Source organism: Phoxinus phoxinus, assembly GCF_949152265.1.
Source record: "Phoxinus phoxinus genome assembly, chromosome: 13".
NCBI lineage: Eukaryota > Metazoa > Chordata > Actinopteri > Cypriniformes > Leuciscidae > Phoxinus > Phoxinus phoxinus.
Genome location: NC_136888.1, coordinates 24,001,415 through 24,018,498, shown reverse-complemented (window position 1 = coordinate 24,018,498; position 17,084 = coordinate 24,001,415). Strand labels below are relative to the sequence as shown.

Below are 17,084 nucleotides of genomic sequence, written 5' to 3'. Positions count from 1 at the left end.
TCCATGTAGAATATTAAAAGGCACACATTTCCGATACAGGAAGTAGTAGGCTACCTGTTTTCTGTGGCTACCTTTGTGTCCCTTTTGTTTTTCCCCCTGCGGTATGAAAACAAATTGAGGACGCATGGATATGTTGAAACAGCACTCTACAATTATCACAAAAAAAAATTGATTGAGGTTATGTGGTCTGTTTTCTTGGTAGGAGTTTGCTTGGGGAAATGAAAGCCATTGTTGACTAGGCATGAGCATTGGTGGATCTTGTGTATCCTTACGCACTGGAGCAGGCGCTAAGAACTGCTCAATGATTGGCTGCACGGTTAATACTTATGCTGCTGTGGTTGGCTGCAGTCTCTAAAAAGGTTCAAGCTATTTTTTTTACAGCTTAGTGTCTGTGGCTCCGTAATTAATTGTAGCTAGCTGTCTCATATCGACGTGTTTTTAAGGAACATGAAATAGTTCTTGTGTTTTTTTAATTAGAGGAGTTGCCAGAGCAAGAGATTTGAAGTCCAACTGCTGCTACTGCTGCTGCTTCTGGTTGTTGCTACTCTATCTTACTTGTGATGTTGGATATGGGAGAAAGGAAAGAAGTCAAAATGATTCCTAAATCATCGTTCAGTATAAACAGTCTGATTCCCGAAACCGTCCAAAGCGACAACCACCACCACCATCACCAACACCACAGAACGGTTCATGAGGAAGAAGAGAAGACTCCTTTACCTGCCCAAGTAGTGCAGGAGCAAAAGTCGGAGAACACTTGCGCTAAAAGTGACAATTCATCCCACGACTCCTCGTGCACGGACGAGAAAGAGAAGCAGGAAGAGAAACGGGACTCGAAAGAAGGCGAAGGAGGCAAAGAAGGCGACAAGAAAAACGGCAAGTACGAGAAACCACCTTTTAGCTACAACGCTTTGATTATGATGGCTATTCGGCAGAGTCCGGAGAAGCGATTAACCCTTAACGGCATTTACGAGTTCATTATGAAAAATTTCCCGTATTACCGGGAGAACAAGCAGGGATGGCAGAATTCCATCAGACACAACTTGAGTTTGAACAAATGTTTTGTCAAAGTGCCCCGGCATTACGATGACCCCGGGAAGGGGAACTACTGGATGCTTGACCCCTCCAGTGACGACGTGTTCATTGGCGGCACGACGGGCAAACTTCGGCGGAGATCGACCACTTCTAGGGCAAAGCTGGCATTTAAAAGGGGCGCGAGGCTTACTTCAACCGGACTGACATTTATGGATAGAGCTGGCTCTTTATATTGGCCCATGTCGCCGTTCCTTTCACTCCACCATCCGAGGGCGAGCAGCGCGTTGAGTTACAACGGCACGTCGTCGCCTTACCCTAGTCACCCAATGTCCTATAGCACAATGTTGACTCAAAACAGTTTGGGGAACAATCACTCTTTCCCGGCCTCCAATGGCTTGAGTGTTGACAGACTCGTGAATGGAGACATTCCGTACGCCACACACCACCTCACTGCGGCCGCTTTGGCCGCCTCAGTGCCATGTGGGCTCTCCGTACCCTGCTCAGGGACCTACTCTTTGAATCCGTGTTCAGTTAACCTGCTCGCGGGCCAGACCAGTTATTTCTTCCCCCACGTGCCTCACCCATCCATGACCTCCCAGAGCAGCACGTCCATGAGCTCCCGAGCCGCCTCTTCCTCCTCCCCGCAAACGGCCTCCTCTCTCCCGTGTGACTCCTTAAGGCCTTCCCTACCCAGTTTTTCCTCCGGACTTTCCAGCGGACTTTCTGACTACTTCACACATCAGAATCAAGGGTCAACATCAAATCCACTTATACACTAACTAGCATCCACAGGAGCAGACTGTAAGTGAACATTTTACACCAATTTACACTGTAATATATATAAATGAAAAAATTAAGGAGAATGAACGGACAATGCAAGCCGAATTCCAGGTATTTTGTATTATTATTATTATTATTATTCATTTATTTCTGACTGTATACAAACGTCAAGTGTCGCGGAAACTGTTTATTATTCCACTGTCAGCAACGTGCAATGTGACCAGAGTAAAAAAGGATAAAGCGTAGTGGGGTTTTTTTCTGGAAAGATGATTAGCCTACTTTAGAATGTTTATTTAAATAGTGGTTGCAATTTTGTCTAATTTTAAATGTTAAAATATCTAATACATTACAGAACAACCTCCAGTCATCATGTTTGCAGTATTATCACGTGTCATGAGCGTACTGGTGGGGTGAGATTTCTCAAAAATTAACAAAGTTTTATTTTCATTTTTAAATAAATATGTTCTATAAGTGCACAATGCCCGCTCAAATCCGTGGCTCCTTGTTGTTTTGTTATTTTAATAATACAGACTGAATAATACATCTATAGTGCATTTTATACATATATTAACAATACAGTTTCTTTGTAGACCAAAGAAGGGTTATCAAACAACAACATATAGTTTTTTTTTTCAGTATTCATAACTTTACAGACAGTTCTGAAGGGGACAGACGTAATGAATGCTTTTAGCTTGTGTTTGCATATGTACTGTATGTGGTCACCACCATGCAGGTCACATTCTTTTTGTAATTAGTGAAATGTCAATTACTTGTTGTAATTATAGGTTATAACTTTGCGAACGTGTAACCCGTGTTGAGTAAATGCCTCATAAAATATTGAGTGATTGTTTATGTCGTCTTTAAATTCCATGGTTGTGATTTTGTGGTCTTATGCCCGTGTTTGTCGCTTAAACTGTTAACCGAACAAAATAAAAAAAAGTAGGTTAAGTACATTTATTACGAACATTTTGTCTTTTTTGATGAACTAGTATTTTTAGTAGCTGTCTGAGAATATACTAAACAATGTGTTTAGTAAAACATTTAAGCGACAGTTTGCGGGTATCTGAAGGCCTGGGCCTGCAATGTGTTATAAACATACTTTTTTTTTTTAAGGAAATGGGGACAAAAAAACAAGACACACAAAAATGATTTGGGCTACTTAATGCTTTGGCGATAAGCTTAAAGAAGAAGAAGAAGAAGATAAAACAGCAAACAATGGCAGTCGATATATTATTTGTAGCCTATAGCCCATTCCTATCGCAGGCCTAACAACCCGACCTTAATAATGTGCCTGACAATCAAACTATTCCATTTCCTTGGGTTATTTAACGCTATTTTGTTCTGAAATATTTTGCTGTAGCTTATTACACGTTTATTACAAGCGTTTCATGGTTGTAGAGGCCATATGAGCCATGCATAACGCCTGAGAATCACCATCAGCTCTTGTTTTCCGCCAACAATACAGTCATTAGTTGCAATAGAACAGAGAAACAACTTAGCTTTCAACACTTTAAGTCCGATGATTTGTTCATGTTTTTTAAAAGAGACATTGTGCTAAATGTGCACAACGGTAATGCAATAACCTCTGTGCCTTATACAATAGACCGGTGGAACTCAATATCTCCTCGAAAGATGTTATCGCTCAAATGTTAAACGGGGTGACCACTCAAAAACAAAAGCAAAAAAAGCAGAGGTCAAATTTAGGAGCAGAATTTTTTTTCTAGTAGAAATGCAAAAGTATAAATTGAATATAACGCAAATTTACCTTGGTGTACTTTCTGAGGTGCAAAATAATTTAATTTTTTAATGGAGCTATTGTCTCTTAGGCTATTTATACGAGCATATGGATACATTTATGTAGATGCTAAATAATTTAGATAATTTAAATACAGTATAAACATTTCATTTGGATTTCCATTTTAATGTTATTTTACCCAAAATGATATGTTTGTTCTTTATTGTAGTATTTTCTCTACATATAGCCTGGTGGATGTTATAGCCTACGTTAGCATCATGAACAACATTTTTTTTTTTAAGGTGGGAATCAGCAAAAATATGATCTTTGGGCAGTGCTTGTTTGTTCTGAGCTTGTTTAATTGGTTTGCATCTGCTTCCGGCCAAAAGCGTGAGTTAGCAACTCATAAAGATTTGCGATCAATCTATCTGAAGCAGAAACGAGGCCTAAAATCGCACCAATAATTGGAATCTACAGGGGAATTATTTTCGGTCCGGCGCTGTGTGGACCCATTTTTAAGACGAGTCGCTTGTATTAAATTGTACAGACATTTACGGAGATTTCATTAACCAATGCACTTGACATAATAGTTATTTTTTTCCTTTGTGTCTTTTGACAAGATCTTGTAAGCAGGGTTTATTCTCAGGCTCACAAAAGGCGTGGTTTCCCCGAGGCGCATGCAGGGAGACTAGGGGGGAACTGGGGACAGCACGCACATCTTCATCATCATCATCATCATAATCGTATATACCAGAATTCTGCTAGAATTAATACATCAAACGAAATCGTAAATACAATAGAACACCTACAAAAAGGATACATTTTTCCGAATGCATGTGGGTTTGCTGCATTATAAAATGAAATAATAATGAGACTGATTGAATAAAGCATTTTGCCATGTTCATGAAATTACACTGAAATAATTATTTGAGCTCTATGACCAAAAGCTAATCGAAAAAGTGCTAGTACCTGTATACGGTCATCTATTCCAACAAACTGTCAAATCTGTTATCAACAGCCTATCTTACGTGCGACAGATTGTGCTTAAATATTCCGTTCTGCTGTTTGCACATTTAAAAAATCCTTCCTTGGCTCCTATAGTCTATTTCGCTGCTTGGTATTAGTTGTCTAATAAAATGTCTCTACAGCCCCCTGAAGAAGCCAAGATATAATAGGCGATGCGATAAAAAAACGGTGTTATAATGGTCATTCCCTCTGGCCAATCGACGGATAATGGTGTGGTAAAACGAAGCTGATCCAACTCTGAACCATTAAAATACTTCTAAAATACAAAGGACGCTTCCTCTCTTAAAGTAATATGAGCCTTGCGAGCCAGACAGAGTGAGGGCGCTAGAATGACGCAGAACTGTAGTGACATGAACTTCATATCTTTGCACATGGCCTCTCATAAACTTAGTTTTGCCTGTGGCAAGACGAACTGTAATATCATTTACAAGCTGTGAGAAAAAACACACAAGCGATAATGCAGAAATTAGCTCCAACTAAACCACTAAACAGCCTTCTAATATTTTAACAATTTTATGCAAAGCACAAAGAAGATGTGGAATGTTTAATTATTATTATTGCAGTTGTAATTATTGCTGTATTATTGCTGTCTTCTAACGCTGTTATTTTTAACATAATATTAAGCCTATAATAAAATTATCATTTTCTAAAAAAATAAAAAAGCACTATTGTCAGAACAGTGAAATGTAGGCTATCATGTCCTACAGCCACACACACACACACACACACACACACACACACACACACACACACACACACACACACACACACACACACACACACACACACACACACACACACAAAGACTTTCTTTAGCAATATACTTATATAAAATATTTGCTGTATTAAAAGAAAACATTCGACAGGTCGTGAATAATCGTTTTAATGAGTGTGTGTAAAGCTCCAGACTTAGTGAAGGGAGATGTCGGGTTAAACAAACAACTTGTATCGTGATGAAATTGGATTGTTTAAAAGCAAAATGTAATTCTTCTAATTCATGGTCTCTCCGGAAATGTGCGTTATAAAATTCTACTTATTCCAGATAGCCTACTTTTAATTATAATTTTATGACAAGCATCATAAAGCCGCTTTTATGATGCTTTTATGCTTTTATGATGATACAAGATACAATAGCCTATCACAAGTTAATAAATAAGCTATATATTTATGCTTCTTTTGACAAAATTCTCTATTATTATTATTATTATTATTTATTATTAGTATCTAATATTGCCAAGTAAAACGCCACCTTTAAGCCAATTGTCCACTTTTTACCTGTGAATTAAAATATTATCAGATTAGAATGTTTGACTATAGCTACCGTCAGAAGGGTTAAAATCTGAAGAGAAATATCTCTCTTATTTAAATCATTGTATGAAGTTTGGTCAAAATATCGTCTTTTACTACGGTTTTTAACCACAATGAAGTGGCAAAGGTGTCCACTGAGAGAGCTTTTGTGTTCCGGGTCCTATGGAAGTTAACCCCAATGGAATAAGCTATACCAAAAATAAGATGCGTCATAATAGCCCAAGTAATTTTTTTAAGTAAAATTGTGAAATGTTTAATTTGATTGATTGATTTCTTTCTTTCTTTTTCTCTCTTTTTAAAAGTTTTTTTTTCTTAAGTTGTTGCGCTCTCATGTGTCCCTGACCTTTGCGTTCACCAGTTCTCCGTTATTTATATCCATATTTCCCCCTCCTCTCGCTCTCTCTATCTGTCTATATCTTCTTTTAAATTGCGCGTGCTAGTGACCATGAATAAATTGATCAATTCATGACTTTAAAGTAATAATTTTGCCAATATTCTCGATGGCTGCCTCAGATTATCCGAAATAATGTCAATGGTAAAACTGTAAAACGGTTGAAATAAAGATTTCAACTGCATGCGCCATAATATCACCGCATGTTCTGTAGAGCGATGTTGATGCCTAAAGTTCTTGTCTGTTAAGACACATTATTTATTTATTTATTTGTTTATTTATTTATTTAATTAATAATTTTCTCACTGATTTGTTGTTAACCTTGCCTACTGTTAAAAAAGCCCAAGGCCATATCCTAGCTAGAGTGTTTCATATATCATATAGGCTACTTTTTTTTAAGGATAGCCTACCTTCTTTTGAACTTATATTTTATTGAATATCTTAATAAACTTGACTGCAGTTTGGATCTACATTTTCAATCGAATTCTAAATGATTTTACATAAATTGTGACAGTTTGAGCATTAATATCGTTTGTTCAGTCAAACAGACCCCAAAGCCATTTTTGGAGAGTTGTGTGACACATAAAAGACATGCGCTAAACCAATATGTTTAGTCTGGTGTATTTAGTCACAAGAAGGAAACACCACCTGGGATGCATGATGTAATATCATTCATTCAGGCTAATGAACAACAAATATATATACACACACACACACACACACACACACACACACACACACACACACACACACACACACACACACACACACACACACAAATATATATATATATATATATATATATATATATATATTAGTTGTTTTAAGTAAATTATTAGGCTATTATTGTAAATATTTGGCCCATGTTCTTTTGCCACTGTGGCAACTTTTATTCACTTTTATTATTTAAGGTAACCAGCTTAGCTGTTTTATTTAGGCTTAAACGTTACCAACAGGTGCCAAAATTCTTCTTGTTACCTGACATCACTCCTTCACTTGTAAAGCACTATCTATCAAAAGCAGCTTCGAGACAATGCGTGGAATCACAGCCTTCGTGCTATCAAATTGCAAACTCCCAGTGCGGGTTGGGTGTCCGAAACGGAACCAACAGGCTTACAAAAAGGACTGCTGATTGTAATGAATTCTTGCTCGCGCCTCTGAAACGACTGATAGATTAATGCAACAAGCTCTTATTTGTGATGTCACATCTGTGTGAGTTTCTTGTTAAACTAGTCATTATTTTCAAGGTCTGAGCTGTCTTTTTTAGAATACAGCGTCAATATAAATATTGTAAATGCTGTGCATTTTAATGCCTCCACAACCGTTATGTCTACTAGATATATAGCTACTTCAATTATATATGCTGGCAAAATTATGTTTTAGCCTATATTTGATTATAATTTAGAGATTGTCATAGTGTAGCACAACAGCACACTTGTCTTATTTTCTTTTTTATAATTACAAAATTAAAACCTAAAATTGTGAACATAATAACAACGAATAAAATATAGTGAAAATAAAAAACAAGGTCAATACATTTTTAGGGAAAAATAACAAGAAAAAACAACAATAAGAAGAAGATAATAAGAAACATCCATAAGGAAAGAAAGAAAGAAGGAAAGAAAGAAAGAAAGAAAGAAAGAAAGAAAGAAAGAAAGAAAGAAAGAAAGAAAGAAAGAAAGAAAGAAAGAAAGAAAAAGGAAGCCTTTCGCTCTTCGCTGTCAGTTTGGCCAATCAAGCACAGATGCCTCTATCGTTTCTTTCGACTTCCGCCCGCGGCCTGATGGAACCCGGTCACACTAAATGCTTCTCTATAGCACGCATTGTGTTTATCGTGAAATTTATACGCGAAAATTTGTTTTTTACGTGCATATGATACGCATGGGTAGGTTTAGTGGTGTCGGGCACGTATTATACGCTTGATTAGGATTAGTGTTGTGGGGTGCGTGTGTAGGCTTACACGCAATAAAGTAGGCCTACGTATCATATGCACGCGAAAACTGCGTAGCTATCATATGCAAGTAAAAACTAATTTTCGTGTACTAGTTGCACGATAAACACAATGCGTGCTAGAGACGCTATGCTCGCTATGAAAGGCCAAATCTGAAAGCAAAATGTATAGGCTACAAACGTATCACAACATTTTTTTCATTATTATTATTATTTGAAAACATAATTTAGACAAACAAACACCGAAGATGTAGGCTATTCGTTGGAGGCGGAGGAGGCCCAGAGAAGGATGGGCCTGCATGGCCTTCAAAAGGTCCCATCAACGCGCGTATAGGCCTATAGGTTGAGAAGCCACAAAGCCATGTTGTGCCTCACTGTTTACAGACAAGGTTGAGTATTTCACTCAATATATCCCTATACATTCTTTAATTATTTTGACGAACTAATTCGACTGGTTCTTTCAGAAGAGAATGAAGATATTTCCCTATCCCGTCTTCTGGGGTGAGGCAGGTTGTCTGTCAGTGAGGTATAGGCGACAGTCTGTCTACAAGCCGTAAGCTGATCTGCAGAGTGCTAGAGGAAAACGGGCAAGATTCCTGGCCTGCAAGCCGAGATATTGATCTACCTCAGCCACCTAAACAAAGCCTCACCTGTTTCCCTTGTCCATACTTTATTTTATGCAGTCTAATGCTTGTTTTGTTTGACATTTCTTTTATTTCCATGGATCCGAACTTTGATACACTTTTGGGAGTACTACATAAACACTGTGTTGTACCTGAACATCCAGATCTCACCAGCAGCATTAGAGACCACCCTTCTCTCCCGGTGCAGAAAATTACTCCCCGTTGTCTTTACAGTTAGGCCAGAAAAAGAAAAGTTTTCATTCAGCGGCGCAGTGTCCAATAACATCCAACGTGAGATAAAACTAATTACTCCATTATGCCTCTAGAGTTAATGTTTCATAAATTGGATCCACTAAAAGCTCCTTTATTATTTATCTGGCTTCGCTTTGGGCTGCTTGTTAAACATATCAAGATTACTTTCTGATCTTGTACAACTATTGGTCTGCAATGGTGTCGCACAGATTCATTCATACAGCCCTGCGCCCACCTCTTTTATCAGTATGCCTTGAACACGGTGCTGCTGCTGACAGACAGCCAACTTAACCAGAGAGGAAAACGTTGCCTCGGCTAATTTCATCCCTTTGTTAATTTCGGATGCAAATGCAAGCGGATTTGTTAGAGCCATAATATTTTACAACATTTGCGCGAACACATATGCGCACATCTTACGCGGTAGTCGGAACAAACAGGTGCCAAACCCCTGTGGCATGCTTACGTGATGGTGAATAAATATTAACATGAACGTCACACGAATTACGAGTGATCACACGAGTGATGCAGAGTGTGAGACTTTATTCAGTTGTGTATCATTTTAAAATCATAATTTAAAGAGTTTACAATCCGATTCGTGATGACGAACGCGATTGTCGATCAAACAGCACAGATGGTCACCATATAAAATAAATGCTCTCTGTTGATCATTTTAAGTGATTTATTTGACGCTAAAACATGCAAACAGCAAACTTGTGTACTTTTCGTCGTTTATCTTCCGTAAACAGTGTATGAGCTCCTAATGGAAAGCTATGTGGTGGCTGTTACACTGCTCTTGATGATCATCCTTACACCTGTGAAATATATGAATGGACAATACTCTAAATGGTGGCTGTGGCATCTTTCCAAAGATAGCAGATAGATGTGGGTCATCTGTGCCCATGGAGTATCTTATCAGTGCATCGCTTTCTGAGGAGGGGACTCTTTATACTGATAAAAATGGTGCCTTACAGCCAGACTTTGGCTGCTCAACAAACAAGGCAAACTTCTCTATTGCCAGCCTGACGGAGATTGTATACAGGAAGATGTGTTAAGATGTCTGATTGTTTGAGAATGTTACAGAGACAGGCCCAAAGGATTTGGGCACAAGGACTTGAGATGAGGTTGCAAACCAATGGTGCTCTAATTTGTGAGGCATTGTTGACTAAGATCAAAGGGGTATTCCACAGGACGGATTGGGAGGAAAGATGCGGAGATCTGAGGGAGCATGCGTGTCTATATGGGTTGCTAGCTGAGCTATCAACTACAAACTGGGGGTCTGTGGGTTTGATTCCCCAGTGGGGCACCAAAGAGAATGAATGGGTAACAGAAGGGTCCTAGTGTATAGTACTGCCGTTGTGCACCTGAGCAAAGCACTTAACCCCAAGTTGAGTGCTGCATCATGTTACTCTGGTCCCCTTAACCCCTCCTCCATCCAGGGCACCTCCGCAAAAGAGAAACTGTTCTCCAAGAGTTTTCCCAGGTTAAATAAAGGTATAAGGGGGAAATGGGAGTATTGATATAGTGAGAAAATCTGGCTGTTTGCTTTGAGGCGCAAGAGATATTCTCTTGAAGAAACAATAATGCCGGTATTGAGTGCTGTGAGGTTCTGAGTAAATAAGGATTTGTGCTTTTAACTTGATTTTTTTTACAAAAAATATGTACTTTATTTTAAGTTTAACTTTACAAATGTGTACAAGTAAACTACATTGTGATATATAAAGTTATATGAAGTGTTTATATAAATCCTGTCCAAATAAAAGTTCTTGAGTTTGGGACCCAGAGTCTGGGAGGAAATAAGGGTGTTTAAGGTGCCTCCTATTGACCTAAACTCTGTCCCTCTGATGCTTTGTGCACAAGCCCGTGACCCGCTGAATAGTTTTCACTATTCATCCTCGTCAGAGTGACCGCACTTCAAGGAGGACCAGAGGAAGGGAGGGAGGCAGAGAAAAAGAAGGAAGAGAGATTAAGTCACATATTATTTGGACGTGACTATTATGAATATGGTGAAGGTGGCATATGGTCATCTACATTGAATGTAGAATTTAGTTTTAGTATTATGAATGAAAACATTTCTATATAACCAGACATTAACTCAAAAAAATATACACACTTGTGAAAAATGGCTTTATGTATAAATATGAAATATTGGCTATAGAGATATTATGTGCATAAAATGTACAATGTGGTCAGAAATAGTGAAGGATTTAACATAGCATCATGTTAAATATTGATCCTTAATCCTCAGAAGTCACCATCAATTGATGGAGAATAACAATGCTTTATTTGGCAATAAAACGAGTTATTAATAGCTAAATGTTCGCTGAGAATTTACAACGTTATTTTAATATACAAGGCAGATTTCTGAAAAATATTAGTATCTGTAAAGGTGAGATGCCCATCACGTTATCTGTTGCTTTCTGACAGAAAACGAATTTTCCATCAAAATGATAAAAAGAAAAGAAAGTGAATGCCCTTTAACTTATTTTAGTTAAAAATAAATGTACACAGGGACAGAATAACGGCAAAACTGAACTAATGTTCTGTCGCTCTTATTTTGCCATTATCCATCTTTAATTCATCCATCCATCCATCATGAATGTATTTTCTTTTTTTTCTTTACATCAACAAAAAATGTGTTGCATTAATACAATTTTTTAATAGAATATGACTCGGATGTCCTATAAAATGTTTGATTCAAAATATTTTGTGTATTTTAATAAATTCCTCATTTAATTTAAATTCTGTTTGAAATTGTCCGTACATTTTTATCTTTATTTCAAATGTTCAGGTTTTAAAAATGTTTTGATGTGCTCACCCTGTTTCTATATTTACTATTGTCAGTATGCTCTCAGTATCATTTTAGCAGCATATGTTTTTGTATCTTTTTTAAATATAAGGTACATTTAGCTATATTACTCTTATGATGAATGATCTGGCATCTGTTAGTGTTACTGTGTCACTATTTCTCTTAGTGCCAAAGAGGCAGGGGGGGAGGGAGGGGAGAGAGGGATGTGCATAAATTGAAAAGAGAAATAACAGTCTTAAATTTGTCATTGTCTTCCTCTAGATGTCTGGCAGTGTGTGCTGCAGTAGCCTGAATCCACCCTGTGATGCGTTACTCACCCATGCTGAGAATGTTTACAGTTGTAATCAAGGTCCATGTAACTTGTTTGTGAAATGTTTTGCCTTTATGTTTTAGAGGTGCTATACAATTTGCAAATAGTAGGGCATGAAGTCACAGTTTGATTAAATTGCTGTCAGTACAAAAAGGAAAGAAAAAGAAAACAGAAGCATTGTACAAAAAAAACAAGACTATTATTTTGCATCCCCTTTATAGAAGGAGTTGAATTTTTCTGTCGTTGGACAATCTTTATTAAATTAATTTAAATAGAAAAGAAAACCATGGCATTGTGCAACGATTTGCTTTGCTTGAGAAGATCTGTATATTTTCTATTTTACAAGCAATGTTTTGTGATATTTTGTTTGTTGTCAAGACAGTATTCCCCTGTTGCTGATGTTTTTGCTGTAAAGAAGGAAACATGCTGATCTACTGTGACCCAGTAAATTGTTACTTTGGGAGATAAAAACATATCTGTTGTCATTGATTCCTTTGGGGAGAGAAGCCTTTGCATGAAGCTTCTTTCTGTATTACCTGAAATGTTTCACAACATTTGGCAAGTTTGCTGACAGAAATGAGACTGATGCATAAATAAATTCATATTTGTGTGTGGCAGCTTAAGGAAACCTTGAACAAAGGTCTCCCACACTCACACACACACGGGTGGATGCAATGGACCAGTGTCACAGCAGCAATTTTAATGAAAGCCTTCATGCATTTGTTAAAAAAAAAAAAAAAAAAAACATGTATCAGGCCATGCCACATTTCCCTGTGATGTGAGAGGTTTAAGCTTGCACACTTTCAACACCCAAAGGCTTCACTCACTGTAGACATTACAGGTCTCCAGAGATATCATCTTGAGGGTGTCTTTTATTGTCTACAGTTTTGAAAGTAAACAACACATGTCTCATTCAAAGAGAACTAATGCATCATGGAGGAGATAATGAGGGCTTTTCAGCGCTTCCTAGGTAGAAAACATTATAATGGAAAAGTGTGAAAAAAACATGCCTCAAAATGTAAATGTAGCCTATATATATATATATATATATTAGGTGTTTTACACTACTATATATGGACCAGTACTTATGTCAAAAAATGGTATGTATTACAAAATACTTTTGCTGCTATTGAGGTGGGGTATAGGTAAGATTAATGACAGGTATGGGTATAGGTTTAAGGGCGGGTGGAACGGTCAGTGTAATTATAGATGCAATAATCGAAAAAAAAAAACATAAGTATATAATAGCACATGTAAGTACATTGTAGCTATACAATGATTCATTTCAAATGTTTTTTTAATAAAATTATGTCTATTATATATTTTATTATATAGGCTATACATTTATTTCCTCGCCACAAAATCTGATCTGTCCAAATCTGTCCAAATCTGTCCTTTTTCTAATGCATTTATTATCTCTATCTATCTATCTATCTATCTATCTATCTATCTATCTATCTATCTATCTATCTATCTATCTATCTATCTATCTATCTATCTATCTATCTATCTATCTAATCACAAAACAAAGATAGGTGCAAAAGCAAAAAAATTATTCAGGCCATGCATGAATAATTAAAACACAATAAATCAACATTAACAAACGCTCTCGGTCTCGGAAGAGGACAGCTATGCATATGTGTTGTATCTATAAACACTTCGTCACAGAGACTCAACGCGGATCAGAGCTCGAGCCCCAGTTTCAACACACGGCCTGTGCGCGGTCCTCTTTCCTCGTGCAACAAATAAAAATACCTCTCTCCTCGTACTCATGCTGCGATAGTTTCTGATAATTTGAGAAAATAAAGAGATGCAGACTTTCATTCGGTCCTCTAGGTGGGTGGAACATGCAACCCAAGCTGCCCTCGCCACCAATTTTACAGAGCAATTATCTACTTGGATTCATGGGAGTTTACTAAACAAACGGCAGCCCCGCTGTGCCCCTCTCAGGCTACGGCCCAGATCAATTCTGCATCACAAAGCGCCATCGATGATCACCCTGCCTACACTCGCATCACCTATGCATCGATTATTTTTGTGTCTTAAAACAGGTGTCCGTTTTATAAATGTGCTACCTCCATGCATCTTATTAGCCTTAATTATTCACCCGAACAGTTCTGTGTGCTGATCCATGGCCATGCTGCTGTTGTTTATAGCAATTATGATTCATATTCTTTTGCCTTGCTTTTTAAATAAACAACACTAACAGTCTGTCATCCTCAGACCAGTCAATTGCACTTGTGCGGCTATTAGAGCAGATATAGCTCCAGAGTCCCAAAAATCAATGCCACCGTGATTAGACCGATGACAGCAAATTCACAGTTTCAGCCGAGAGTGTTCAGGAAGAGACGAGGTGTATGGCAAATAAGTCGCACTTGTCTGCACACAAAGGAAAAATCCCCCCGTCTTTGTTTATAAGGTGTAAAAATCCGGAATGATTGCACACGGTACCGAGGACATTCGGCCTGTTTTGTCGCCAGCATTTTACGAAAAAATATTTTTGACAATTTTTCAAAGCAGTTGTAGGCTAATAGTCACTTAATAGCCCCACAATCGACAGGTTTGGTCATCGACCTCAGAGGACAAATAGCCTCCTACAACAAAATAAAGACATGAAAAAATAAAGGAAAGAAGATTGGACTATATCTCATGACAAAACAGAATTCATAAAACAAGGATAATGTTAACGAAAAACTATTGAGAAAATACAACCATCAAGATTATGGGTAGGCTAATCGGCAGTCTGCGAGGACTAGCCATTTTTATTCACCTGCATTTTATTCACTAGCCTACTTTATGCGCTAGACGCGACTGTTATGGCCTACAATATGTCATTGGATCAATGTCAGACACACGTCATTGTCGCTTATTTTTTTATTTAGCCTACTGATTTTTAGGCTACTATTGAACTATTAAATTAATGTTCTGCGTCATAGCTTCGTTGTGTCTACACTGAAAAATTATTGTTGGTTTAACATAAGTTTAACCAAAATAATAGGCTACCCTATGGTTTCAAGTTCATTGAAAACAAAAGAGTGAATACAACGAAGGACATTGGTTTAATCAACATAAACTCAAAATATTGTTTGTTATATGCACATAAATTATCTACGTTGATTTGACAAAAGAAAAAAAATGTTGTGATAAACCATGAAAATATTTTTTTACAGTGTAGACATCAATTGTGCGTCTCTTTGTGCAGCACTTCATAAAAACAAACATGAAATAGGCTACTTAACGGCAAAATGACATCCTGGGGGTGACCATGGAATGCACACTACAAAGGATTGGTGGAAGGCCCCATTGCGCACTGAATTCGTCTGGAAGCACCTTCGGAATAGCTTCCTCTTCGCGCTGTGGGCTTGAAGGGAGCAAAATGCCGTTTGTAATTCACCCATAATCATAAGCATGGGTCAAATAGCCTAACAAATAATTAATAACGAACAACAATTAACAAATAACATTGCAACACTCATTGTTAAGTGTTCGACGACGTTGCACTGTAAAACAAAAGTTAAATTAAGTAGGCTACAATCAACTTGGATGTTTGTTATTTGAACTTAAATGACACTAAACTGACTTAAACATTTGTTGAATTTTGTAGAACTTAGCCTATATATATAAAAAAGTTGAACACGGCTTAACTTATAAGTTAATAGCCTATAGGCTATTTTGATGAGTTAAAGCAATGTAAAAACATATGTTGTTAACTTATTGATCATATAGCCTATGTTTCTGCAGGGTGCTGGGCATGTCAAATTAATTTAGTCTATAGTGAACTACCACAGATGCAGTGTGCAGGGAGTAGCCTATGATGAACACTGCATAAAAGGACCTTGTGAATTGGAAGGCGGAGAGTGTAGGCCACGTGGACTAAGCCCTTTTTAAAATCGACAATGGCTTGATAATTTCGAACTGAAGTCGACAAAATAAACCGTTCTTGTTACCCCTAATATGTCAAACACAATTGTGTTTTTGCGCAGTTTTCAGCTCGTCACTCATACGTGGTGAAGACACACGCAGTTTAAAAAACCTGTTATAATTGCCTCGTGCGTTTACCCGTATCGCGGAGACAGACATTTGTTTACTAATTGCGGCAGTTATGTTTGTTTGGAGAGTTTTGAGGAAAGAAAATGGAAAGTCTCTGACTGCTGATCTTAACCACACAGTCCAAGATCAATCACTTTCTGCGAATGTATATTATTAAACAGCATGGGGTGGCTGAGGCGCGAGGCACGGGGCCGTCAGGAGTCCAGGGCTCCGAAGCGGCTCCTCTCTCGCGCTGCAACAGGGCAATTGTTGACACGCTTTTTCCTGCCAATCTGCAGCTCTCCTCCGAACGCGGCTGCCATGGCAACCTGCTCTTACCCGTGGCGGCAGCTGGCAGCCCCTCACTTACGAAGTTGTGCACGCTTCCAATGATTGTCGACTCACGAAAACGAGGGAGAGCTGCTCTCCACTGAACTGGATTTTGTCGTGGTCGGCTGAAATAGAAATAGCCTTACACCACTGCTATTTCAGTTGGCGAGACGTACACTGACAAGAGTCGAACTCGGTTGCCGCATTGGGTGTTGCTGCATGCTGGCAGTGGAATTTGTTTTGGGTGTTTCTTTGCGTCAGGTGTGCGTCCATTTTCTTGACATGGAACATTACGACAGCAAAAACAGACATTTGTTTTTAAGTATTCACACTTAAAAATAAAGGTTATTTAATGGCATGGAATGTTCAGGAAGAACATTTGAAGGGATAGTTCACCCAAAAATGAATATCTGTCATCATTTACTCACCCTCAAGTTGTTCAAAACCGAGTTTTTTGTTTTGTTCTGTTGAACACAAAAGAAGATATTTTGAAAAATGTTGGTTAGGCTACC

At 37.9% G+C, this 17,084-nt stretch overlaps 1 protein-coding gene across 1 annotated transcript; it reads left to right on the top strand.

Moving 5' to 3' along the window:
• The first annotated feature begins 339 nt into the window (after window positions 1-339).
• foxg1a (forkhead box G1a) lies at window positions 340-12,715 on the top strand. Its single transcript, XM_079633475.1, is given in 4 exon segments — window positions 340-651; window positions 654-679; window positions 681-1,833; window positions 12,165-12,715. Coding segments are annotated over 3 exon segments (1,248 nt in total). The 5' UTR covers window positions 340-560; the 3' UTR covers window positions 1,812-1,833; window positions 12,165-12,715.
• The last annotated feature ends 4,369 nt before the right edge of the window (window positions 12,716-17,084 follow it).